This window comes from Chinchilla lanigera, unplaced genomic scaffold, assembly GCF_000276665.1.
Source record: "Chinchilla lanigera isolate Chin_1 unplaced genomic scaffold, ChiLan1.0 scaffold00034, whole genome shotgun sequence".
Lineage (NCBI taxonomy): Eukaryota > Metazoa > Chordata > Mammalia > Rodentia > Chinchillidae > Chinchilla > Chinchilla lanigera.
Genome location: NW_004955435.1, coordinates 22740032 through 22766970, shown reverse-complemented (window position 1 = coordinate 22766970; position 26939 = coordinate 22740032). Strand labels below are relative to the sequence as shown.

Sequence of the window (26939 nt, the reverse complement as noted above, 5' to 3'; positions counted from 1 at the left end):
CTTCCACACATTTAATTCTAAACTGTACTCTTTGGTCATCCCTGTTTCCTCTGTTCTAAAAGAGGTTAAAAAACAAAATCACAAAAATTCAATAGTAATGTCTCTGATGCTCTAGGTGACAGCACACATGGTAGATCTTTTAGCCTGACCCTCAGGCATCTTTACTCCCTACCCCTTCCCTATGAAGGGTTCATAAATACTCACTATACGTCACACATTGATTAAGGTCAGGGTGGATGCGTGTTGAAAGCCCCTAAGATGACCCAGCAAGCACCCTGTCAATCATACCTAGAGATTCAGAGGGAGTTGCCTGGGCTGAGGGGCACAGCCTTTAAATTCCAAAAGCCTGATTTACCTGTGTGATGTTGCTGTTGCTGATTTCATGTGCTATGACCTGTGTGCAGTGCTTTTACTTTTCTGTCACCCTGGCAGCTTTTTCTGTTTGCACTTTGTCTTTTGTTGGCACAGACTTGCCCTGAGCGCAATTTCCAGTGATCTTCAATCAAGGTACCCGCTTGCCACCCTTGTTGTACACAAAAGCCTGGACTATATTCCGTGTAACATTAACAAATTAAATGCAAAGAGAGCAGAGAGCTACTTTATCTCCAATGAGAGAAAAGGAATGAAGCTTATGAGGTAGCACAGAACACTTTGGTCTCAAGGATGTCTAAATACCGTCCGATTGTTCAACAGCAGCTTGCGACTCTTGCAGCCTCACTGATTGGGCCTGTAAGCAGAGAGCTCCATGCAAGTCGCCTGAAAGCACCGTGAGCCCTTTTATGTCTGTGGTCTGAAAGAGGGCCTTAAAGCTGGACATTTCAAGAAACATTTTCAAATATATGGCCCAGGCTCATTCTGAGGGTAAGAAACTAAAGCCCAACAAAAGCTGCCTATATCCCCTCTCCCACACCCCCTCTTTCCTTTAGTCCATGGATTGGGTCCCTGATATCTGGCATTAAGCTAGACCAATTCAAGATGAATTAGAAGCAGTCTGGGCCCAAGGCGCTTAAAAACAGATATACCACACTAAGGACTGGATAAAAAAATTGTGGTACTTTTATATAATGGAATATTACTCAGCTATAAAGAAAGATAAACTCCAGGCTTTAATAGGTGAATGGTCACAACTAGAGGCCATACTCATAAGTGAAATAACTCAGACCTGCATGTGCAAGCACCGCATTGTCTCACTAGTGTAAAACCTGAAAGAGTTAATAAAAACTTGGAGGTATGATAGACATTGTGAAATAAAAGGAAGACACTCAAGAGTAAAAGGGCAATTGGGATGTGAGAAAAGAGAAGGGAAAGAAGGAGAAATTTTGTATGTATGTATATGCAGGATAGTTAACATAGTTGATCTACTGTTTTCTATTTCTTTGCTGAAAGAAACAGTTAATGAGTCCTTGACTGATCAATATTGCATGTCTCTGTTTGTTTTCATGTGAAACCACTTTAAAGATATCAATATGTAATACAAGCATTGTTAATTTCCTACCACTTTGTTTGTAACTCTGTATTGTTTGTATCGTACTTTTGCTATTTTGTAAATGGTTGTCTGTCTGTTAATGTTTTCCTTTTATTTTTAAAATAAAAAAATTTTTTAAATTTAGAAAAACAAAACCAGACATACCAACATTTACCAGCAGTACAATTGCCAAGGGTGGTATTCCTAACACCAGGTATATCTGGACGGTGCTCTGATTCCTCCCGTGGCATCCTAGATGAATAGTAGCCAATGTCTGGAAAGAAAGGGTATACTCTGTCCCTTTCAGGAACATTCAAGTCCACTGCTGTAGCTCCAAAGAACAGGATTCTCTGCCGGGTCACACTCTGCAGACTTTTCAAATCACAATAAACTTTTCTTCACAGAAACTCCTGATGAGATGACTATTCTCCCAAGCCCCATCTTTGTTCTGATCATTAGGATATGGTGTTTCATATTTGGTTATCCTCTCTTTGACCTGCAGTTTGGTTTTTTAGCTATAGTTCACTTTCCTAAAACAAGTAGCAAACATTCTGTAATAAATTATTTTCTGTATTTGTGTTCTTTATCTCCAAGGTACAATCTCACCAGCCTTGGTGCTATGACATGAACTACTTATTGAGCACCTACTGGGTGTAGATATTACAGCAGGTGCTTTATGTTATCCTCATCACAACTCCAAAGAGAAGGGGCATAATTATTCTCATTTTTCAAAACAGGGGCATTGAGAGGTAACCTGCCGAAAGTCACTCTTATAGACTGAAAATTAGACATAAGCACTGGAAAGTCATTGCCAGAGGCAAGCTCTGAGACAATACGTAAGGAAGAGCTAGTGGGCTTGTCAAGATGTCAAAATGATATGGTCAGAGTCCATCAGGGCCAGGTAGACATAGAAACCAAACTCAAATCCCTTGGAGTGATTTACTGACAATGCAAGTTATCACTTTTTGAGCAAATACTTTGTGTCAAATGCTGTGCTTCACAATTCTGAGACAAGTATTCTATTCTAACAAACATAACTTGCTGAAGTCACACAGCAAGGATATGGCAGAAGCTGGGATCACACCCAAGCTTTCTGAGGGGCCCAAGCTCAAGTTCTCAACTGGCTCCTAAAAGCAGCACTTAAAAATACCAGGACATCAGAACCAGAAAACAATGACAATTTTCACCACTCCTGCTCAATATAGTAGTTGATCTTTAGACAGAGCATTAGGCAAGAGAAAGAAATAAAAGGAATAGGTACAGGAAAGAAAGAAGTCAAACTATCCTTCTGTGCCAAAAACAGAATCTTTTACATAGAAGACTCAAAAACATTTCACCAAAGAGCTCCTAGACCTAATAAATTCAGCAAGGTACCAGGACAGAAAATCAACACACAAAAATCAACAGTATTCCTGTACACTAATAATGGGACCACCAAGAAAAGAAATCAGGAAAACAATAATATTCACAATAGCATCAAGAGAAATACTTAGAATTAATCTAACCAAGAGAGCGAAAGACTATGAAGAAAACTACAGTATTCTGAAAAAGGAGATCAAAGAGGACATCACAAAATGGAGACACCCCCTGCTCCTGGATGAGCAGAACTAATATTGTCAAAATTGCCATACTACTAAAACTAATATATACATTTAAATGTAATCCCAATCAAATATCAACAGCATTCCCCTCAGAATTAGAAAAAACAATCCTAGAATTTAAATGGAACCTGAAGAGACCCAGAATAGCAAAAGTAATCCTGGGTAACAAGGGCAAAGTAGGGGGCATCACAATCTGGAATTTCAAGCTTTTACAAAGCTATAATCATTTAAACAAAACAAAGCAACCTGAGTGGTACTGGTATCGAAAGACATGTGGGTCGATGGAACAGAAGAAAGGAGGCAGAAACAATAGCAGGCACATTCAGCCATCTGATTTTTGATACAGGGCCAGTAAACACATGCTGGAGGAAAGATATTCTCTTTAAAAAATAATGCTGACAAAACTGGTTACCCACATGCAGAAGACTGAATCTAGTCCCAAATCTCTCACCATATTGTAAAATAAAATAAAAATGAATCAAAATATTACAAGAGAAACAATCTGCTGGAAAATAAAATATGTGAAAATCTTGAAGACATAAGCACAGAAAAGGACTTTCTTAGCAGAACCCCCACTGCATAAGAAATTACATCAAGAATCAAAAAATGAGATTACATCAAACTAAAAAGCTTCTGAACAGCAAAGGGAACAGCCAATTGAGGGAAGAAACAACCTACAGGATGTGAAAAGATTTTTGCCAGCTATACCATGAAAGAACTCAAAAATCTCTAAACCCCCAAAATAAAAGATTCAATCAAAAAAATGGACAATTGAAGAGATACTTCTTAGAAGAAGTATAAATGGCCAACAAATACATTAAAATATATTCAACATCATTGGTCATTAGAGAAATACAAATTAAAACAACACTGAGATTTCACCTACCCCAGAAAGAATGGCTATCATCAAGAAATCAAACAACAAATGCCGGTAAAGCTTGTGTGTGTGTGTGTGGGGGGCAATCTACATTGATGATGGGAATGTAAACTCGTACAAGCACTATAGAAGTCAGTATGAAGATTCCTCAAAACACTAAAAATAGAAATTACATTCTCTTGCTAGGTATCTTCCCCAAAGAGTTAAAGACATCATATTATAGTTTCATCATATTACATCTCATACAGCTATATCTAGAAGGTAGCCTAATGTCCATCAACAGATGAATGGATAAGGAAAATGTAGTATTTACAAACAATGGCATACTACTCTGGTAAAGGACAAATCTGAATTATTTGTAGGAAAATGGATGCATCTTGAGACTACAATTTTAAGTGAAATAAATCAGACACACAAGCTTAAATATCACATTGTAGGGAAACGGGATTGGTAGACAGGGAGAAAATAGGAAGGAGAGAGGGAAGGAAGGAAGGAAGGAAGAAGGAAAGGGAAGGGAAGGGAAGGGAAGGGGAAAGAAAAATTTGAAATATATTCCTTTCAGGCATCATATTGGCAAAAAAACTAATAACACAGTGTTGGCAAGCATGAAGGGAAATGCGTGTGTGCATTGTACAACTTTCTGGAGGGCAGTTGGGCAGAAAATAAGCACATTTTTAAAGCGCATTCCTTTGCAACCAGTGATGATCCCTTAGGCAACTGGTAACACTGAGGAATTAAATCTCCCTTTGAAGTGGTCAGCCCAGCATCAAGGGTGAAATTTCAACTGACAAGCAGTGCTTGTGGAGCAAATGAGTCATAATCATATCACCCATCTATCAAGTTCCAGGGCTTACACCTCAGTCCCACCCACTGCTCTGGAAAATCCAGCCAATCATTTTGGCTTTGTGGCAGAACTTCAGGACCTATTTCCCACAGGAAACCCTAGCTGCAGAGCAGACTGACTCTCCAACTGTCCACCTATACTTGCAGCCACAGGAGACAAGCACCGAAATAACACTATTTTCTCTTTAAAAAGTAGCTTGATGACACGATCTTCCATATGGAAATTCACCATGTAGCACCTCCATTTTTCCCCCAAAGCAGTCTTCCTGGACACTGGGAGATGCCTGAAACATCTTTAATCAGAGTGGTACATGTGTGGTGTCCAAGCTGGTTTGTACTAAAAGCAATCTGTCTTTGAAGACTCACATTTAGAAGACCCTGGGTCCATCGTATTAGAACTGGACATCCCACTCTGGTCAGCTCATTTGCATCCACATCTCCTACCTCATCTACCACCCTCTGCCATTTCTTTCCATCAGCACATATTCACCAACACCCTGCAAGCCAACATATCTTGGCTGAGCCCTCAAAGCCATTTATTCCAAGGTACCACCCTATCCCCCACCGTAATTCATCCCTCAAAGACTGCCCCAGGCCTGCCACTCCAGTCTACTTGTACCAGCTATTGCCCTACCCAAAATATTCTCCAGTTGCCTAGACCTGCCCATTTTTTGGAGCTCTCCGGGTGGGAATCCAGTTCTTCAAAGCACCTTGCTGTTTATGCTCTCTGTGTGTGGTTTCTATGTCAGAGCTGCAGCTAAACAGGCACACCCCACACTTCCCTACGTGTCCTCCCTGCTCTCCTGTGCTTAGCTGCCTCAGAGCTAGAAGACTGATCAACTTGATCGATGGCTGTTCCAGACAAACACACTAACTCAGCAGTAGAAACCCATTCCTGCTCCTCAAGTTCACACACTTCCTTTCCCAAGAGGGCAAGCTTGGCCTGGAGTGTGATTCTAGCATTGTTTCTGCTTCTGATTTAAATCATAGGACAAATCAGTGAAGCTCTCTCCTACTCTCATTCCTCAAACATGCAGGTATACCTTATTTTGCACAATGTGTGTAATCCTGGTAGACTAAGGGGCTAATGTAATTTGCGTAAATCTTAGCATAAAGACTGGGAACTCATTATTCTAAAAAGCCTTTGAAAAGATAAGCTCTTTCACTCTTGCATGGAAAGATTTATTTCCTTCTTAATCAATCCTTCCTCCCTCCCACCCATGTCCAGCTTCTTTCTTGCACAGTACTGGGGATCGAACCCAGGTCCTTCACACATAAGCAACATCCCCAGCCCTTTTTTATTTTTTATTTTGAAACACAGTCTCAATAAATTACCTAAGCTAGGCTCAAAACTGTGATCTTCCTGCCTCAGTCTCTCAGAGTCTAACCGGGATTACAGTTTTTGTTAATCTTTTTTAAAATTCTGAGGCAGACATAAGTATGGGTGTGGTGGTACACACCTGTAATTCCCGCACTCCAGGCAGCTGAAGCAGGAAGATGGAAAGTTCAAGCCCAGTATGCTGGGCAATTTAGTGAGATCCTCTCTCAAAATAATTAATAATAATAATAATAATAATAATATTTTTAAAAGGCTGGGGATGCAGCTCAGTGTAAAGGCCATGGGTTCAACCCCGCTACTGCCTATATATACCTACAGAGAATCCGTATCTATATAGATATGCTTCTGTAGATGAAATGCATTACCTGTGCTCAGTCCTGACCAGCACTGCTATTTAATCAAACAGAAGAAAACATAAGTGTGCATCAAGCGCAATAAAAATATACTCCATAAAACTGCATATGTACGGGTGTACATATATGCATAGAAGTATGGAGTCATGATATAAAATGAATTTCTTATTTGGAGCATGGTCAAAATTTGTGAGTCACTGACACATGCTAAGATTATTTGAGTATTTCTTGAATATTAAATTTAAGATGTGTCCAAACAAGTTGCTTTATTATTCTATGCCATGGTTTTCTAATCTTATTTTCTGTGGTGCTGGGGATTTAACTCAGGCCCTCATGCACGTGAGATAAGCACACTACACTGAGCAACACCTCCAGTCTCTTCCAAAGTTTAACTGAAAACCAGTTTCTTAACTTATATTTAAATTCTGATTTTACACTCAGATACACATTTGCACGCATAATTGAAACACTTTGCATGAGAAAATACTTAGCCTTACTGTCTGCACTTCTTTCTGATTGTTTCCTGTTTTGCTTTTTAAAATGCTGATCATGACCTATTAAACTGATTTCATTACCGGTTGAAGAGCTGTGACTTGGCTCAAGTCTGAAATGTACCACTGGGAAAAAGGGAACCTACTTTCCAACCAGGGACCAGAGCTCAAGGTTTGCCAGAATGTAAAGTGGGGGAACCAGTCCCATCAGTGGTGCTAATACTTACTCAGGAACCGAAAATATTTAAATGGGGGAGGGGAGAAGACTCCGGCCAGGCTCTTCTCCATGTGCAATACAATGCATGTGGAAACGAGGGCCCTGAGCAGGCTGCACGAGGACATTAATTGGTATTCTGAACTGCGTGTTCCCGGGAGACACATCCAGGCTGAGCACCAACAACCCAACCCTGCCAGGCCAAGTTAGCCAACAACACCCCTTCCCCCAACTAGGCATTGTCAGAGCCCCTTTCTCCAGTTTCAGCAACCTCACCCCCCAGGCGGCCGCATTTCCTGGAAGCCTCAGTTCCGGGAGAGGCCTTCCCTGCTCAGTCCTGTCCTCGAGCACCCCTGTAGGGTGTAAAATTCTCACTTCCACAGGGCAGCTGTAAAGCCTGCAGCTGCAGCCATCCAACCGTGCTCTGCTAGAAGCGAGGGGGAGAAGCTGGTCATTGCCCAGAGCCGCCACACAATTCACAGGGGCTAGGCCTGGCCGTGTGGGCCGACGGCCTATGCTTCCGGGGGGCGGTCCTGGGCCTCTGCCCGGTTCACCCGGTGAGGAACGCCCCCCTGTGCCCTTCCCCAGCGCGGGAGTGCGCACAGCTAGGCAGCACACAGCTAGGCAGCAGGGTGTTCTCATTTAGCACTTAGTAACTTGTCACCTGATCAAGTGCCCCAAGTGTGTCACCTAAAACTTCTCCGAGAACCGAACCGGTCAGGGGCTTCACGTTTGCATACCGTGCTGTGGGGCCAGGGACTCTGGGGGACAGGGTCCCCGAAAAAAACCGCGGCAGACAATAGGGCAGAACAGGGGAGCGCTGGCAGTTTCCAGACCAGATAGGAAACAGCCACAGCTCTGCGGTTAAGGGTCCTCCGAAGAGAGGATGGTTGAGGGGCGGATTCTCACTGAGATGGGTAGCTGACTGTGGGATTTGGGGGTAGGAGAAAGCTGTTGGGCAGATTATGCAAGTAAGAAGGGCAGGAACAGGATTGTTAACAAAATAAATGTCATAAACCAGGCGTGGTGCTGCATGCCTGTAATTCCAGCTCCTCAGGAGGCTGAGGCAGTTGGATCACAAGTTCAAGACCAGCCTGGGCAATTTAGAGAGAGCGTCTCATAAAAACAAAAACAACAACAAAAAAACACAAGTGGTGTAGTTCAGTGGTGCAGCGCCCCAGGGTTCAACCACCAGTACCCCAAAGGAAAAAAATCCTAAAACTTGACATGGTCCAGAAACTTGGCAGGATCTTTTCAATTAAGTTAACGACTAGAAGTACATTAATTATAAATAAACATCCCTAAGATTTGGCAAGGACAAAAGAATCTGGCGGCGGTCGAGGAGCAGAGTCTAGTGTAGTCAGTGCCTCCAGATCCGCGATGAGGTCAAAGGTGAAGACCACGTGGGCGGCCCGAGGAGCTAGCTGCACCCCTTGGCGGGGCTCCCCCGCGCTCCCGGGAGGCGGAGGGGCGGTGAAAGCTCGCCCTGGTCTTGCATCAGACGAAAGGCGGCGCGCGTCTGCTGAGCCGGGACAGTCTTTGCCTTGAGTCTTGCCCACAGCCACGAGACCCGCTGGGACTCCGCCAGCGCACCCCAGCATGAAAAAAATCCACCGCCCGGAGGGATCGCCAGGCCCCTGCTCCCAGCGCGGAGGCCACGCTGACCCCCGCCCCTCTGTTCCACGCGGAGGTGGGGGCGGGGGCGGGGCGATGCGGGGCCCAGCACCAGGGTCACAGTCCGGCTCGAAGGCGCAGAAGGCTCGCCCGCATCCCGCAGGCAGCCCCGCAGCACCAGTTAGGACCGGTGGTAGCGTGAGCTGAGCCAATGAGGAACACGCGGCAGCAAACTGCAGGGAAAGTTTGCATCCTGCAGCTCGCGGCCGTTGGTTCCTCCCCTTCTCCTCCTCCCCCTGCTAATCCCCAATCTCTGAGGCCCGGGTGCTGGCTGATACGGGAGGAGAAGGGAAGGGGATGAGCTGACCCGGGAGCAGCCAGCCGGTGTTGGAGGAAGACGCCCGAGGACCTTGTTTTCTCCTGCTCCTTTACCTGCAGCTCGGCTATCAGCTCCTCTTTGCTCAGGTTCTGCTTCTCCACCACCTGCAGCCCTCCATCTTGCAGGATCTTTCGGCAGCAGGGGTCCAGGCTGTCACTAATGAGCACTTTGCGCAGATTTGCGAAGGCCATCGCTAGAGTAGGAATCGGAGTCTGCCGCTCTCGGTGGACAGGAGCGCTTCAGCCAAGAAGCTGCAGTTCACACTGGCTGACTCGGGTAACTGGGCAGGATTCTCCGTCTCCCGCTCCCCCTTCCATCTCCCCCCCTCTGCGCCTAGCGGCTCCTTTTGATTGGACGGAAATGCTCAAACTCTGTGACTCCGCCTCCTAGAGGTTCTGAGTCGTTGGGACCCCGCCCACTTTATTCTCTGGTCCGAGATGAATTTCTTAAGCTCAGGGGAAGCTCTTACACTTAGTGAACATTTGAAAGCACGATTGGCGCTGATTCATATCTGAAAATCTCTCTCACCGTGAGAGAAGTTTCATCCTCACTGCTTTCTTCCTAAAGACTCGTTGAGTTATGTAGCATGCATTTTTTGGAGGGTAAGAAGTCAAGGCATCCAAACAGACATTGAAAAGGGCTCAAACATTAAAAGCCTTGTTCCAAACTCTGATAGCCTGATGCATAAGAGTACACAAACACAAGCAATAAGAAACTTTTTATGGTTCATTTTAATTTACCTAATTATTTATGGTACTAGGTGTTGAACCCAGGGCCTTCTGACTGAGCTATACCCCCAGTCATCATTCATTCATTTATTCATTCAGAAACAGTTGCTAAATTGCCCAAGGTGAGTTCAAGCTTGGGATCCTCCTGCCTCAGCCTCCTAGAATGCTGGGATTACAGGTGTAGACCACCAGCGTGAGTTTCACACACTCTCCTTCAATCTAACTCATATCTAAAAACTATTTTGTTAACGTAGGGCTTGCACTAGAAACTCATTGTGTGGTTTGGGTCTGTTTTAAAAGTGTGGTGGGGCATAAAAAAGAAAGAAAATAATGCCCAGGTAATCAGGCTCCTCTGGGAGAGTTCCACTTTTGAAGTTCATTTGAAGGCACAGACTGAGTGGCCCAAGGATATGAAGATAAGTGAAATATAACCTATCCTCAAGCTTCTAGAGCCCAGCTACCTAATCCTGAGAGCTGAACAGGAAATAAGCAGGGAGAGAGAAAATGATGCAAAGGCTAAGAGATGTGAAGAATTGCAAGCTGCTCATAGCTTCTGTACTTGCGGGGATGTCAGTGGGAGACCAGCAGATGAAGCTGCAGAAGTTGGGAGTTTGCCCTGAGAAGGGGTTTAAACTTGACTCTAAAAGTGCTAAAGGCCAAGCTCCTTGGGAGGCTGAAGCAGGAGGATCACTTGAGCCTGAGAGTTCAGGACCAATCTGAACAACATAATGAGACTCTGTCTCAAAAATAAATAAAGCTAGGCTTGGTGGTATAGACCTGTAATCCCAGCACTCTGGAAGGCTGAGGCAGGAAGATATAAAATTCGAGGCCAGCCTGGCAACTTAGTGCCTTAATAAGACTCTATCTCAAAGTAAAACATTTTAAATGAGCTGAAGTTATAGCTTAATGCAAAGGCCCTGGATTGCATAATAAATAAATGTAAATGAGCCTGATCATGATGCATGCCTGTAATCCCAGCTACTGGAGAGGCTGAGGTAGGCAAATCACAAGTTTGATCTCAGCCTAAGAAACTTAGCAAGACCCTATCTCAAAATAAAAAATGAAAACAGGGCCAGATTTGTAGTATTTACCTAGCATAAAGTTGTATTTACCTAGTATATACATATGAAGTTCTAGGTTCAGTCTCCAGTATCACAAAAGAATTCATTAATTAAGGGTAGTACAGAGAGTGATTTTGGGGGAAATGTTATGATCAAATGTGTTGACTCAGCTGAGCTTTTATATTGCTAATATAGATAATATCCCTTAGCATCTGACCCCCACAGTGTCCAGAATTAAAAACAAGTTAAGGGTATTTCTTTTATAACTGATTTGGTTCTTGTCCAATTCAGTTTGCGACCAGAACTGTGGAAAGTTTGTGAACTGAGGTACCACTGTATTAGGAAAATTGTTCTGCCTTCTTCTCTGCATTACTCATTCTTTCTCTCCTCTGGCCCCAGCTGCTTGGGAAAAGGGACACCTCTGATTAGTGAAGTTTAGGGGAAAAGTTGTAGTGCATGCCCAGACCAGTCCCTTCTTGGCTGTCTCTTTTGGCACAGGAAGCCAGCATATAATGTGCAACTTCTTGCTTCCTTGTATGTAGTGAGCTCATCAGATCAGGCCTTATCCTGCGAACTTCAGGGTGCATGAGCTAGAGTGACATGCTTCTGTGTCTGGGCTCCGAGGATAAGGTCAGTAGGGTTAGTAGGAGACAGACGGAGGGAGTAGGGACTTTATATTTCTTCTTGGAGCCTAGCTGTGATTTCCAAACTCACATGATGAGAAATAAAGATGATACTTGGGTATTTAGGGTTGTTCTTTTTTTTTTTTTAAGTACCAGGGTTTGAGCCCAGGGCCTTCATACAGAGCTATATGCTTAGTTTTTAAAAATACTTTTTATTGTAAGATAAGGTCTCACTAAGTAAGTAAGTTGCCCAGGATGGACTGGAACTTGAGATTCTCCTATTTTAGCCTCCCAGAGTTCTGGAATTACAGGCATGGACTACCATGCCTGATTAAGGCAGGTTGTTGTTGTTGTTGTTGTTATTGCTGCTGCTGCTGCTGCAGTTGTTTGTCTGTTTTTTGAGACAAGGTCTTACTATGTAGTTCAGGCTGGCCTTGAATTCATTATATATCCTGGGATGACCTTGAACTTGAGTCAATCCTACTGCCTCAGCCTCCTGAGTGCTGGCATTATAGATGTGTGCCATCATGCCTGGTTATAACATGTACTTTGAGAAATAGAAAATGGATAGAATGGTGGCCCACACCTGTAATCTCACCACTCAGGACTGCATGTCTGAGGCAAACCTAGGCTGTATACTGAGTTCAAGGCCAATCTGGACTGACACAGACACACAAACACATATGCACTCAAGCACATACATATGCACAGCTGAGGAGGATGACGAGGGGAAAAGAAAATGAATGGCCTAACTAGGCATGATGCTATAGACCTGTAGTCTCAGTGATTTGGACGCCTGATACAGGAAGATTTTTGAGCCTAGGAGTTGGGTATTAGCCTGAGCAACAGAGCTAGACCCCATCTCAAAATTAAATTAATAAATGTTAATAAAATGAACCAGAGGCGAGATCTGGCCTAGAGCAGCACCGCTCCCCAGACCTGGAAAGGCCCCCCCTCACCACATGAGAGGGCTGACCAGTGCTGGAGGAGTGGAGGTCCTGCCACCATGTGGGAGATGACCTGAAGTAGCGCTTTGCCTGCCATGTGTGAGAGCAGTAACGTGGGAATTTGTTCTCAGATGCAATCTTGATTTGATTTTCCTATTTTGTATTATAATTATCTTTCCATCATTGGATTTATTCAGGGTTTGGAGCTTTCTCCTATTTTATTTCCTCTTCTTTCAGTTTCTTGTTTGCATTTTATCTTTTTCTCTTTCACCTTTTTTCTCTTCATTCTTCTTTCTTTCGTCTTTTGTTTTTACTGTATATCTATGTTCTTCTTTTGCTTGTTAGTTCTTTCCAGTGACTATTGTCTATCGCTATTAATTTCCCTCTACTCTTTAACAGGATCCTCTGTGCTTCTCTTCTGTCCTTCGTTTCATCTTCCATCAATTAATTTTTCAAATTTTGTTTTTTCCATTCTCCAGTTCCCATTCCCTCACCTTTCCTAGTGTAATCACTAAGCATTATTAACCTATCAATAAATAGTTAACTTTGTGCTATTGCTGTTGAATACTGTGCTATCATTAGTACAGGTAAAGTTGTTCCATTTAGTAAATATTTACTGTAGATCAATGCTTGCTTTGTCTTAGTGTTCATACTATAATTATAAATCTCCTTCCTGGGGCTGGGGATTTAGCTCAGCGGCAAAGCACCTGCCTGGCAAGCGCAAGGTCGTGAGTTCAGTTCCTGGTACCGGAGAAAAACAAAAAAAAAAAAAAAAAAAAAAAAATCTCCTTCCTATGGATAAAGGGAGTACTTGATTTGTCCTTAGGATTAGGCAATATTCAATTTATATTTAATGTTATAATTGATGTCAATTTTATTATTATAACCAATAGCAATTATTAGCTATTGCTATTAATTTGTTTTCTTGAGATGCCTATATCTAGACTGCCTAGGGGTCATTAACAATACTGTGACCCATTCTGGGAGAACTGGATTTTGGGCCAAATGTGCTACAACTTCCCATCTCTAGTAAACAGAGGTAGTTCGATACTAGGACAATGACAAAGGTCAGTAATTAGCCACACCCACTGCACACCACTGAAAAGTAGACATTAAAGAGTTCTTCATACCAGAAACACTACAACAAGGTCAGCAGAGAATGAACAAACAAAAATATAAACATGAGAAGACAAGCCAGTGAAATACCTCCACAAATTCCCAATTCCCCCAAAGCAGATCCAAGAGTCATAGTGGAAAGGAAACCGAAAGACTCACACCTTAATTATTCAAAATGTTATCAAAGGAGGTAACAGAACAGTTCAATAAAGCAATTGACAAGATCACAAAAGTTATAAGTAACAAGATATTGAGAATTAAGCAAAATTGTCAGTGAGTCTGAAGAAGACAATAATAAAAACAAATGTTAGACAAAACAATGCAAAACATACATGACCAGCATAGAAAAGGATTAAAGTCCATAAAAGGGCTCCAAATAGAAAGCCAGAAGATTAAAAATTTCTATTGAAAGTGTGGGCATCAGAAGTGACCAGCCCCAGAACTAATGGACAAGGCTCTTGTCAATGACCAGTTAAATAAATACCTCTTACAAACAACAAGAGAACATGAAAAAATGCATCAACCACTTCTGGATGATGCAAAGAAGGCTAGTTAATGATTAATTGGAATTAGTGAAAAATCAAAAGATGGCAAACAGCATAAAAAACCTATTTATAGAACCAAAAGCTGAAAGCTTTCCAAATACATTAAAAGAACTTAACATCTACAGTAAGTGAGGCATGCAGAACCCCAAATAGCCATGATCAGAAAAGAACCTCTCCAAAACACAACCAATCCCAGAAGTCCAACATCACAACAGAAATTTTAAAGTAATGAGAAAAAGGTAACAAATCACTTATAAAAGAAAACCCATTAGAATTATAGCAACCTTCTCACCACAAAAGGCCAAGAGAATTGGAGTGAAGTGAAAGAAATTCATGACCACTAAACCAGAATGCCAAAAAGTTCTCAAAGATAACTTAGAAAGAGACAATGAAGCTAACAATGACAAAAACTGTAATAGAATGAATACAACAGGCAGGTGAGCAGTTAAGTAGAAGGGAAAGATAGGGAATCAACAACAGGGAAGTAAAGCAATGACAGGAATAAGTCAGTACCTATCAGTAATAACTTTCAATATTAGTGGTCTCAATTCTCCAATCAAAAGACACAGACTGGTAAAATGGTTCAAGAAACAAAATCCAACAGTATTCTAAATACAAGAAATACATTTAACCCAAAAAGAAACTCAGAGACAGGGGCTGGCGATTTAGCTCAGCGGCAAAAGCGCTTGCCTGGCAAGCGCAAGGTCGTGAGTTCGGTTCCTGGCACGGGAGAAAAACCAAAAAAAAAAAAAAAAAAAAAACTAAAAAAAAAGAAACTCAGAGACAAAAAAAAATCAAAGTATGGAAAACAACATTCCATGCACAAGGAGCCTCAATAAAAGCAGGTGTTGCCATCATATATTCAGGTAAAGTAGACTTCAGGCCAAAATTTATCAAAAAAGGCAAAGAAGGGCACTATATATTGGTCAAGGGAACAATCCAAGAAAAAGAGGTAATAATTATTAACATATGTATACTGAATAACAGTGCATCCAACTAGTCCACAAGCACTATTGGACATAATATATCATAAACATAAACACAGGTATACAGGGGAAACTCAATAGCTCAGTGTCACAAGTAGATAGAACAATTACACAAAAAAGTCAACAAAGAAATACCAGAATTGAACAAACCTTTCCAACAAATGAACTTAATACTATGTATGGAATGTTCCACCCAACAACATTCTTCTCAGCAGCATGTGGAACTTTCTCCAAAATAGAACACATACTAGCCATCAATCAGTTTAAGCAAATATAAAAGAGTTGAAATTATACCATACGTATTGTCAGATCATAGCATAATGAATTGAGAAATCAATGACAAAAAATAAAACAAAAATCATGGGAATGCATGTAAACTAAAGAATGCACTCTTAACTAAACAAAGGGTTACAAAAGAAATCAAGTTAGAAATAAGACAGTTTCTAAAACTACATGATAAGGCCAATATAGCATACTAGAATTTATGAGACACAATGAAAGCAGCCCTAAGATGGAAGTTTATGGAGGGAAATGCCCACATCACAAAAAGAGTGAGCGGAAATAAAGAACCTAATGATGCAACTCAAAGTGTTAGATAAACAAGAACAATCCAAACTCAAAGCTAGACAAAGGAAAGAATTTATAAAGATTGGAGCAGAAATCAATGAAATTGAGGCCAAATAAACAAATGAAAAACCCCCCAAAATTAATGAATTTAAGAGTTGGTTCTTCAAAAATACAGAAATGAATAAATAAATAAATAATACAAACCCTTAACCAATCTAAGAGAGAGAGAGAAGAGAGAGAAAGGGAGGGAGGGAAAAGACAAATAAATGCAGTTAGAAAGGAAAAAGGTGAAATCACAATGAACAGAACACTGCTGAAATAAAAATATTTAACAGCTACTCCACAAACCTGTATGCCAGTTAATTGGAGATTTCAGAACAAATGAATAGAGTCTTAGATACATATGAATTACCAAACTTGAACCAAGAAGATTTAAAAGCCCTGCATAATCCAGTCACAGGCAATGACATAGAAGCAGTAATAAATAACCTGTTAACTAAGAGAAGCCCAGTTCTGCATGAATTCACTGCTGAATTATACAAAAACTTTAGGGAAGTTCTAATACCAATAATCCTCAAGCATTTTGATGAAATTGAAAGAGAAGGAATATTCCCAAACTCATTCCTGGCAGTTCCCATTTCCCTGACTCGAAAACTAAACAAGTATCTTGCCAAAAAAGGAGATCTATAGACCCATTTCTTTAATGAATACAGATGCAAAAAGTCTCAACAAGATATTCTCAAGCAGATTGCAATGAATCAATGAAAAGATCATACATCATGACCAAGTAGGTCTCATCTCAAGGATGCAAGTATGGCTCAGCACATGCAAATCAATTAACGTAATACATCAAATAAACATGAAACAAGGACAAAAATCACATGACTATCTCAATAATTGCAAAAAATTTTGACAAAACCAACATCCTTTCATGACAGAAATACTGAAGAAAATAGGTGTAGAATGACCATAAAAGCCATTTATGATAAATCTACTGCCAACATCATATTAAATAGGGGGAAAACTGAATGCTTTCCCTCTAAAATCAGAAACAATACAAAGATGTCCTCTATCACCACTCTTGTTCAACAGAGTACTTGAAATATCAGCAATAGTGATTAGGCAAGAGAAAGAAATAAAAGGAATATAGATAGGAAGAGAAAATTTCAAATTATCATTATTTGAAGATCACGTGATCCTTTTCATATAAGATCCCCAAAATGCATCAAAAGAGTCTTAGAATTAATAACCAAATTCAGTAATGTGGCAGGATACAAAACCAACACACAAAAATCATTAACGTTCTTGTACCCTAATAATGAACCTATTGAAAAAGAAATTAGGGGGAAAATATTTACAAATTAACCTGAGGAAGTGAAAGACCTCTACAAAAAAAATTATAGTTGTCTAGACAAAAGAAGTGAAGAGGACACCTAAAACAAGCACCTTTTTTTTTTTTTTTTTTTTTTTTTTTGTCTTTTTGAGACAGGGTCTTGCTATGCAATGCAGGCTATCCTTGAGTTCACTTTGTAGCCCATGCTGGTCTCAAACTTGCAATGATCCTCCTGCCTCAGCCTCCCGAGTGCTTGTATTACACGCATGCACCACCATGCCTGGCGCAAGCACCATTTTTTACAGTGTTGTTTTGATGATATTGAGGAGGAGGAGGAAGAGGATGATTAATTAGCAGTGAGGTGGTTACCTGGGCTGGCACATGAAGTAAATTGGGAAGGTATACTCAGAGCTTGAGAAGGCAACTGTCTGACAGCAAAAACTAATAAGAATCAGTGAATAATGTGTGAAGTTAGCCACCTGAGAGACTAAGTTGCCCAGGCTGGGCTGGAACTTGCAGTGCTCCTATCTTAGCCTCCAAGAGTAGTTGTCTACCATGCCCTACCTCATTCAACTAAGAGAAGGTAAATTCCTGAAAAGGGAGTTTTGGGAGACACAAGATCAAATTAAGAGAAGAGTAGGGCTTCATCAAAATACAATTGAATGCTAAAAAAAAAACTATACCTCCTGTATAACACAATCAAATGTATTACAATTTTTCTGCAGAAAGAATATGTTACTAGAAAAGGCTGATCCACATATTCACAAAGATGAGTCTGAGTGAGTCTTGGCTTTTACACAGTGCTGTTTCAAAATAAAAGCCAGGAAGACCATGCCTATGACAGACAGGAGTATCACGGTCACTAGTGAGGTCACTTTGAGGAGGAACGGAGATAGTTCATTAGATTTTATCACAGAATGTGTAAAAAGCATCCCTTCTGATTGTGCTGCTCCCTTTCTTTACTGTTCTTTAAGGCTTTTGCTTGTTTGCTCTTGTAGTACTGGAGATTGAACACAGGACCTTCATATGGAGCTATATTGTCAGGTTTTTAAATTTTTATTTTGAAATAAGATCTCTCTAAATCACTAAATCACCCAGTCTGGTCTTGCACTCACCATACTCTTGATACAGCTTCCCAGAGTTCTGGGTGCATACCGCCATGCCCGGCTTGAGTAAGTATTTTATTTTCCAGATACCTGATATCAGTAAGGAGCTGTCAGGTGGACCTATGTCCTATCAATTCACAGGGGAATGGAACTCAGGCACCTCCACCAAGCAACAACACAAGCAGAACAAATCTTTCAGTCACTGGATAGGCAATCCTTCATTCATGACCATGGTGGCATTCTGGTTTGTATTTACTATCTCTTATGAACTAGGCCAGTAGTGGTCTCTGACGCTGATTAACAACAGGACTGTTGGACAATAACTTATGTGTGGTACTCGGGATTGAACTCACAGCTTTTGCATTGAGTGATATCCTCAGCTTTTTTCTACATTTTTATATTGAATTGGGTTCTCACTAAATCACTAAGTTGCCTAGGCTGGACTGGCACTTGCAGTCCTCCTACCTCAGCCTCCAAGAGTGCTAGTCCACCATGCGCTACCTCTTTCATGCTTTCCCCCAACTTTTTATAATTTAATTTTGTAGCAGGTTAGGAGATCTTGGAATCTGGGCCTTTATGAAGTTTACTTTAAGTGGAGGCAGTAAACATTAATCAAATAATTACACAAATGAGAGTATACTTATAACTAGCATGAACACATTATAGAATTAGTCCTTCTCCAGTATTTAACAAAAGAGCTTAATCTAGACATGAGGGAAGGCGAAAGAAAGGAGAGGATTTTTTTGAGAGAATGGAGCTCCAGATGAGATCTGAAATCAGCACTTATGTGATCTAAGCCCTCTGAAACTTTCTAAGATGAGAGCTGACTGGAGAAAGAATACTGCAGGTGGAGGAAACAGTGGCAGTGCAGACCTTTTCTGTTGATGGGTGGAAAGTGATTGTATTCAGGAATTAAAAGAAGACTGCAGGCGAAGGCCAGAGAACAGGGCATGCATAGGATGATATTCTTGTATCTCCAGGATCTGGGCTGTATTACTGACAGAGATAGTTGTGCCATCACTCAGGCATCCTCAGAGTAACAGGAGGAGGCTAAAGAGGTTTGGAGTATGCATACAACAGGGACGAGATGCGTTACAAATTCAAATTCTCCACTGATTCAGTTTGCATTGACCATATCAGAGGTATCAATCTCTAATCTTCCTCCCCCTCTCTTCCTCTCTCTATCTCTATCTCTGTCTCTCTCTCCCTCCCTCTTTTCCTCCCTTTTTCCATTTCTTTTTCTATTTTGCTTTTTTCAGACAGGGTCACACTAAGTTGCCCAGTGACAAGGCAGGCCTCTAATCCCTAATGCTCCTTCCTGAACCTCTGGAGTGCTAGACTTATAGGCATATGCCACCATGTGCAACCCTGGTGTTACCATAATGAGGACTGGATTGGGGTAGAGTTTTTATTTCAGGTCCTTGGTGTGCCAAACAAAGAATTGGACAAGACATACAGAACAGGCAGTGAGAATGTAGATTTATTGAAGACAGAGAACAAACTATGTTCTACAGAGTGAGAGTAGGCTGGTGAAGAAGGCTCACAGTGCCCCAGAGGAGAAAGGAAAGGAGTCTTTCTTTAGTATCCAAAATACCTAGGTTGGCCTTCACCTCATGTAAACATGGCATTAGGACAATGATCTTATCAAAAGTTCACTTGGTCTCATGTCAGATGTAAATTGTCCTACCAAAAAACTCAATTAGCCCCTCACTAGATGTGAATAAAGGCTCAAAAACAGTGTGTTTTGATTGGTCGTGCTCATATGTAAGTGAAGGATGGGGAATAGTGTCTTGCTATTGGTCCTGTGAATAGGCCCAGAGTCAAACAAAGGACTGACAATATCACTTTCTGATTGGTTCCATGCAAAGTGCTCAGGAGACCAAAGCTGCAGTCATTTTGGGCCCAGTGTTCTGTGTATGTCTTCTCTTTTTTGGAAGCCAATCCTATTCAACCTGTTGACCATGGTTCTTTTATGATGTTTGAAATACTCCACTGGTTGTTGTCTGGTGTACCTTCACTGGTGTCTGTTCTTAGGCTACCATCTCACACTTCTAGGTTGGGGTCACACTCTCTCAAAGCTCTCACATCTTTACAGAGGCAATATCCTGTTTCACACAGGATTCAGGTTCAGGATCCCAACTTTGACTCCTCAAAGAAGCATTTCACATTGCATCTGAGGGCAATCTGTAATAATTTCTTGGTTAATCTTCTCTCATCTAGTTTCGTTCCTTTGTACTTAACTTCTAATCTCTGTCATGTATCATAGGGAGTGAGAAGGGCTTGGGAACAAATGAGTGTTTACTTGCAAGTCTGCTGACTTTGAACTTATACCTGTATTCCCAGCACACACGAAACTGAAGCAGAAGGATCGAAAGTATAAAGCCATCCTGGGCTGCTTACTGAGACCCTTTCTAAAAGAGGAAGAAACGAAAATGAACGAAAAACCCCAGGCATGGTGCCAATGCCTACAGTTCCAGCATTCTGGGTGGCTGAGGGAGGAGGATTGCCCAGCCCCTGCAATTAAGCAACTTAGGGAGACCCTGTATCAAAATACAAAAGGAGGGGCCTGGGCATACAGCTCAACGCAAGGCCATAAATTCGCTCCCTAGTACAAAAAGAAAAAAAAAACTATAAACAAAGAAAAAGATTATATTAGTAATTTGGGGGTTGAAATGTAGCTCAGTGGTAGAGTGCTTGTTTAGTAGGTACAAGGTAATGATAAGATCATTGTCCCAGTGCCATGCAGAAAAGGGGAATAAAAGAACAGATAGTATCAGCCTTTTGTACTTCACAGAGAATGTGTTAAGTTGATGTGGGAATTATACATTTCACAAAATAACAATGGTGCAGTAATGTAGAACAGATTGATATTATCAACATCATTTCAATAGATTAGAAAAAATGGCGGTTCAAAGAGGGTACAGAGGACTTCAACTTCTGGTCAAGAGGATAATGGTGTACAAGTTCACCATCCCACTGGAAACAACCCAAACAATGAATAAAACACACAAAACAATGGTTCTCAAGACACTAAACACTAGGCAGCAGAAGACAATAATTCTGAAGAGACCAAAAACAAAGTGAATCCTTTGATTGCTCCAACTGCTCCTTGGAGAATTTTCAGGCCATCAGGCAGGGATGAGGAAAACAGGTAGAGGGAGTCTGGTGAGTTATGGAGCTAGGGCTGTGGTGGGGAATGCTCTGGCAGAGAGAGCTGATTATAGGGAGAATTCTGCAGACTCATAAGGCTGATCCTCTCTGAGCTTTTAGCTGAACCTGACTATGGCATGTCTGTGTTCACACTAGCAGAGGCCAAAAAAGGGGATTAGAGGCAACAATCTCTAAATCTCACACAGGCCAGGAATTGTTCCTATTCTTATCAGCCAGACTGGAGACTTTCATCATTTATGGGACACTGGGGCTTTGGTCAACAGAAGAAAAATTAACCACAAAGTAAGCTGTGTTTTAATCTGGCCTACCAAAGTTTATTGTTGTTGTTTTTTTTTTTGGTTTTTCTCCGGTACCAGGAACCGAACTCACGACCTTGCGCTTGCCAGGCAGGCGCTTTGCCACTGAGCTAAATCCCCAGCCCCTGGCCTACCAAAGTTTAAAAGAATACCCATGGGAGGCTGAGGCAAGAGGATTGGAATTTCAAGGTCAGGCTGTGTAATTTAACCACATTATGTTTCAAAAAAACAAAAACCAAAAAGGTGGAATTGTAGCCTAGTTGTCCCTGGGTTCATTCCCTGGTACTCCAAAAGGGAAAAACAAAACAAAACAAAACAAAACAAAAACCTGGGGGCTGGGGATTTAACTCAGCGGCACAGTGCAAGGTCATGAGTTCGATTCCCAGTACCAGAAAAAAACCAAAAACCCTGAAAAGATCAAACTATTCTTAATTAACATAAAAACATCTTAGAATAACTTGTGAATATATACCAGCAAGTAATAAAATAAAATTCATAAGATATATTATTCAACTAAAAAAAAACTACCAAGTAGCTGGGCAGGATGGTGCACACCTGTAATCCAAAGACTCTGAGGTAGGAGGATTACAAATTCAAGCCCAGCTGAGCAGCTTCATGACTTAGCAAGTCTGTTTCAAAATGAAACATTAAAAAGGTCTAGCGATATAGTTCAGTGAGAAGGCCCTGGGTTGAAAAAAATCAAAAAATAAAGTAAAATTTAAAAGTCTCAGATCAAACTTCTAGGAACTATAATGTGTAAGATAGAAGCCAGGCATGGTGATACATGTCTTGAAATCCCAGCACACGTGCTGAGGCAGGAGGATCACAAGTTTGAGTCCAGCCTGGGCAACTTAGCAATTTACTGAGACCCTTTCTCAAAATGAAAAAGGGCTAGGGAGATAGGTCAGCATGAAGGCCACAGGTTCAATCCCCAGAACCCTCTCCCCTAAAGATGGAAAGTCACTGGATAGAATTAACAGTAATATAGACATTACAAAAAAATGGTAAACTTGGGCATAAATCTAAACTATCCAAAATGAAACACATAGAAAATAGCAAGTAGAGCCAGGTATGGTGGCACATGCCTGTAATCTCAATACTCTTGGAGGCTGAGGCAGGAGTATCATGCATTTGAGGCCAGTCTAGACTACACAGTGAGACTCTGTCTCAAAAAACCAAACAAACAATAAAACATAAAGAAAAAAGATTGGGAAAATTGAAGAGAATATAAGTATGTTCTTGGAAGATGTGAAATAGCCTAATATAAACATGATTGGAGTCCTTGGGAGGTGTTGTCAATGTGGGAGAAAAAATATTTGAAGTTAACTAAGATCAAGAAGAAAGTGGAACTTTTTTTTTGGTACTTGGGGATTGAATCCAGGTCCTTCTCACTGAGCTCCTCCCCAGCCCTCTTTAGTTTTTATTTGAGGCAGGGTCTTGCTAAATCACTAAGGTGCCCTGACTGGACTTCAACTTGTGCTTTTCCTGACTCAGACTCTCAGAACGCACCACCACATCCAGTTAGAAAGTGGAATATCTTTAAAGCACTGAGCCACATGATGAATGTAATTATTATGTACTACAAACAGGTACTAATAAAAATTTTAAAAAACTTTGTTTTGTTTTTTTAAAAGAGGATCTTGCTATGGAGTTCAGGTTGGCTTTGTGTTATTGTTGATACACTGTGTCAACTTGGGGAGTCTAGAGGTTTGGCTAAGTGACTCAGCAGTACTGCATCTTGGGGTGAAAAGGACATGACCTTACCCTACTGGGATATTCATTGTTTCAATTTGAGAATTTTAGAAGGCGAAGTATGTGATTCAGCAGGGAGCCAGGGTGCTTACTTTGTATTCATCCTGAGCCCCTGCAAGAGGAGGGCACTGAGATTGTGTGAATGCTACCCGCCCCCTGGGTGGGGGTAGCCTGCTTACAATGGAAGGGAGGGAAGAGGTTTGCTCTTCTCCGCCATTCCTCCCTTTTGCTCTTGTTGCTTTGCTGTTTTCTGAGGCCATCAACTGTTGCCCTCTGCCATATGCCACCCTGTGTTGGAGCCAGCCGAGTATGGACTGAAACCTCCACAAACTGTGAGCTAAATAAACCTTTCCTTCCTTCATTTTGGGCATTGGGTATTTTGTCTCAGCAATGAGAGAGAAAAGTAACCAAGCTTTAACTTATATAGCTTAGACTGGCCTCAAACTTAAAGCAATGATCCTGCCTTAGCCTCCTGAGTGCCAGGATTAGAAGTGTGCACTGCCACATCTGAAAAATAATAAAATTAAAATAAAAATACAGAGATGTTGTGCTTTAGATCCAAAATGCACTCCCACTCCAAGCCTTAATTTGCTGAAGGCTTGGTTGCCATCTGATGGAATTTGGAGAACTGAATGGATCATCAAGTGGATTAAGTCACTGTTGAGTTCATAGCTCTGTGGGTTTATGGGAGTGAAGGCCTAGTAGGATGAGTGTGGTCATGGAGGGGAGCATGTTTTTGAAGGGAATATCTGAGTTTTAGCCCTTTTTTTCTTTATTTGGTTTTTTGGGACAGGATTTCTCTACATAGTCAGGCTGCCCTCAAACTTGTGGTGATCCTTCTGTCTTAGCCTCCCTAGCTCTGGGACTAAAGACATGTGCCACCACACCTGGCACCACACCTCTGCTGTGAGGAGAGCAGCTTTCCTCGGCCACACCTTCCACCATAGTACTTCTGCCTTGGAGCAGCTGACGATGGGTGCAACTCTCAGAAACCACAAGGCAAAATAAGCCTTTTCTCCTTCAAATTGTGCATCCCCGCAATGGAAGGGCGACTAATATGAAAGAGGAAATATCAGTCAATCTGGAGTTCTACAACAAGCAAAAATGGCTTTCAGAAGTAAAGACAATATTTTCAACCACACAAAAGCTGAAGGATTAATCACCAGAAGACCTTCCCTACCAGAAATGTTAAAGAAAGTTCTTCATTGGAAGGGACCTGATACCAAAAGGACACCCGAATCTGTGCAAAGGAATGAAGAGTCCAGAACTGCTAATTGTATCGATAAACACAGAGATATTACATAACTTCCCAAAGTCGGAACTACTTATGCTGTACAGAGTGCTGTTTAAGACAGGCAACATTGGAGTAATAAGAGAATAAACACTTTACTTTGCTTCCAAAGGACCTTACTTTCTATTTGGAGTATCAGACATGGAAAGGAAAGGGCTGCCAGGTAAGGTTGTGCTTTTATTTAAATCTCCTGCAAGACTCAGCTTAAATTAGGGATGAGAACAGTTGTAAAATAACCTCAGGGACTGAAGACATAGATCGGTGGTAGAACACTTGCCTCGCGTATGCAAGGCTCAGTGTTCCATCCCCAATACCACACAAAAACAAAAGCAAATGGAAGAAGACTACAGGCCCGGGGCCCTGGGTCTGAAGTGCATAATGAAGCAGCTGTGCTCTGGATTTCAAAGATCATACATGGTATCAGCATCCCAACCTGTAATTTCAGTGGTGGAGGTCTAGTCTCAGGACATAGTGAGAATTTCCCACATCCTCCCTAAAATTTGCCTTGTCCCTTTTCCCCCTGCTGGTTTTCTGAGACAATTTTGCTAGGTAGTACAGACTGGCCTTGAACTCTCGAACTTCTTGCTTCTAGCTGCCGCATTAGTGCTGGAATTGCAGGTGCACATTGTGCACTGTTCTCATCCCTAATTCAAGCTGAGTCTTGCATTAGGAGATTTAAATAAAAGCACAACCTTTATTTTCTCATTGACAAGCATTCACTGAGGAGATTGTTATGAGCTGTAATAGATGTTGGAGATTTGAAAACTGTGATCAAGACCTATGTTGTTGTGTTCTCCCTGTCCTTCTCCCTCTTTCTCTCCTTCCTCTTTCCCTCCCTCCCTCTCTTTTGGCAGTGCTGGGGCTAAACCAGCACTAATGAAGCACTGTGCCACTGAGCTACACTCCCATATCATAGTCATTACCACTTGCATTTCCGAAAGTTTTTATGGAAAAGGCGGAGCATTTAAGAGGAGATAGAATGGAGGTAGTGAGCCTTGCTGGGGATGTAGCATAGCAGTGCGGCACCTACCTAGTATGCATGAGCCCCTATGTTCAAGCCCTGCCACTGCAAAATATAAAAACAAAATAAAGGAAAAGAAGGGTGAGGCTTTCTAAAGAGTGCTGAGCACAGATGTGGAAGCAGCAACATGCTCAGTGTTGATAGGGGCGAAGAGGAAGGAGTTTGGGTAGCTTTAGCAGGGTTGTCTGTTGAGTAAGTAAAGAAAGGACCCTAGGTTGGAAGAGTGAGACTATGGCTGTACCATTGTAAATGCACGTGATCTTGGAAGCTAAGCAGGGTCAGACCTGGCTAGTACTTGGATGGGAGGTTGGAAGAATGAGTTACCAGAAACCCTTTTATGTAATACACAACTCTTTAATGTAGAGACTGACATAGAGCTCAGATGGTTAATAAAAGAAAAAAAAAGGACACACTAACTGGTAAATTGCATAATCAAGCCACGATTATATCTTCATTAGCAACTTGTTCCAACTCACTCTATTTATTAGGCAATATATAATATGCACAGTAAGCAGCAGTGTTTTATATTTCCCAGAAAGCAAATAAGGATTTAGGGAAATTAGGTAGAGATAAAGCTAAATCCAATGACCAAAAACTACCCTGATGACCTGCCTGCATACTGAGCCAAAGATCTGAGTTGCTAAACATTCCATTGGGTCTTGGATAAGTCTATGTGTCTCAGTAGCCTTATCTGAAAAACAGAATTTTTGTGAACATAACCTGAAAACCCTGGATATAAAAATGTTTTGAATACAGCTAGTCATGGTAGCACATGCCTGTAATCCCAGCATTCTGGGACACTGAGCCAGGAAGATTGCAAGTGAGAGTCCAGCCAAAGCAACTCAGTGACTTTGTAAAAATCCTATCTTGAAATATGAAAATGCAAAAAGGTCTGGAGATGTAGCTCAGTGGAAAGGTCATGGGTTCAATTGCCAGTATTGCTTTCAACCCCTACCACCAGAGGAAAAAAAAAAAAGCCTTGAAAACACACATCTTAAACAACTGTCACTTGCTATTAGAAATGAGTTGCTATTGTTCTGACGATACTTTTCCACACTGGGAAGTGAACCCAGGGCTTTTGCATTGTATTACATCCCCAGCCCTTTTGAAATTTTTTATTTTGAGTCAGGGTCTCGCTAAATGCCCAGGTTGTGTTCAAACTTGCAATCTTCCTGCCTCAGCCTCCCATAGGGTAATCCTCCCAGGATTACAGATGTGAG

General features: G+C 41.5%; 1 protein-coding gene across 1 annotated transcript in view; it reads right to left on the bottom strand.

The window, feature by feature from the left end:
- Positions 1–9498, bottom strand: part of Phgdh (phosphoglycerate dehydrogenase) — a 45651-nt gene extending 36153 nt beyond the window's left edge. The window contains exon 1 of the mRNA XM_005389088.2: positions 9230–9498. Within this exon, the coding sequence (XP_005389145.1) occupies positions 9230–9367 (138 nt within the window). The 5' untranslated portion in view covers positions 9368–9498. The remainder of the gene's footprint in view (positions 1–9229) is intronic.
- Between the last annotated feature and the right edge of the window lie 17441 nt (positions 9499–26939).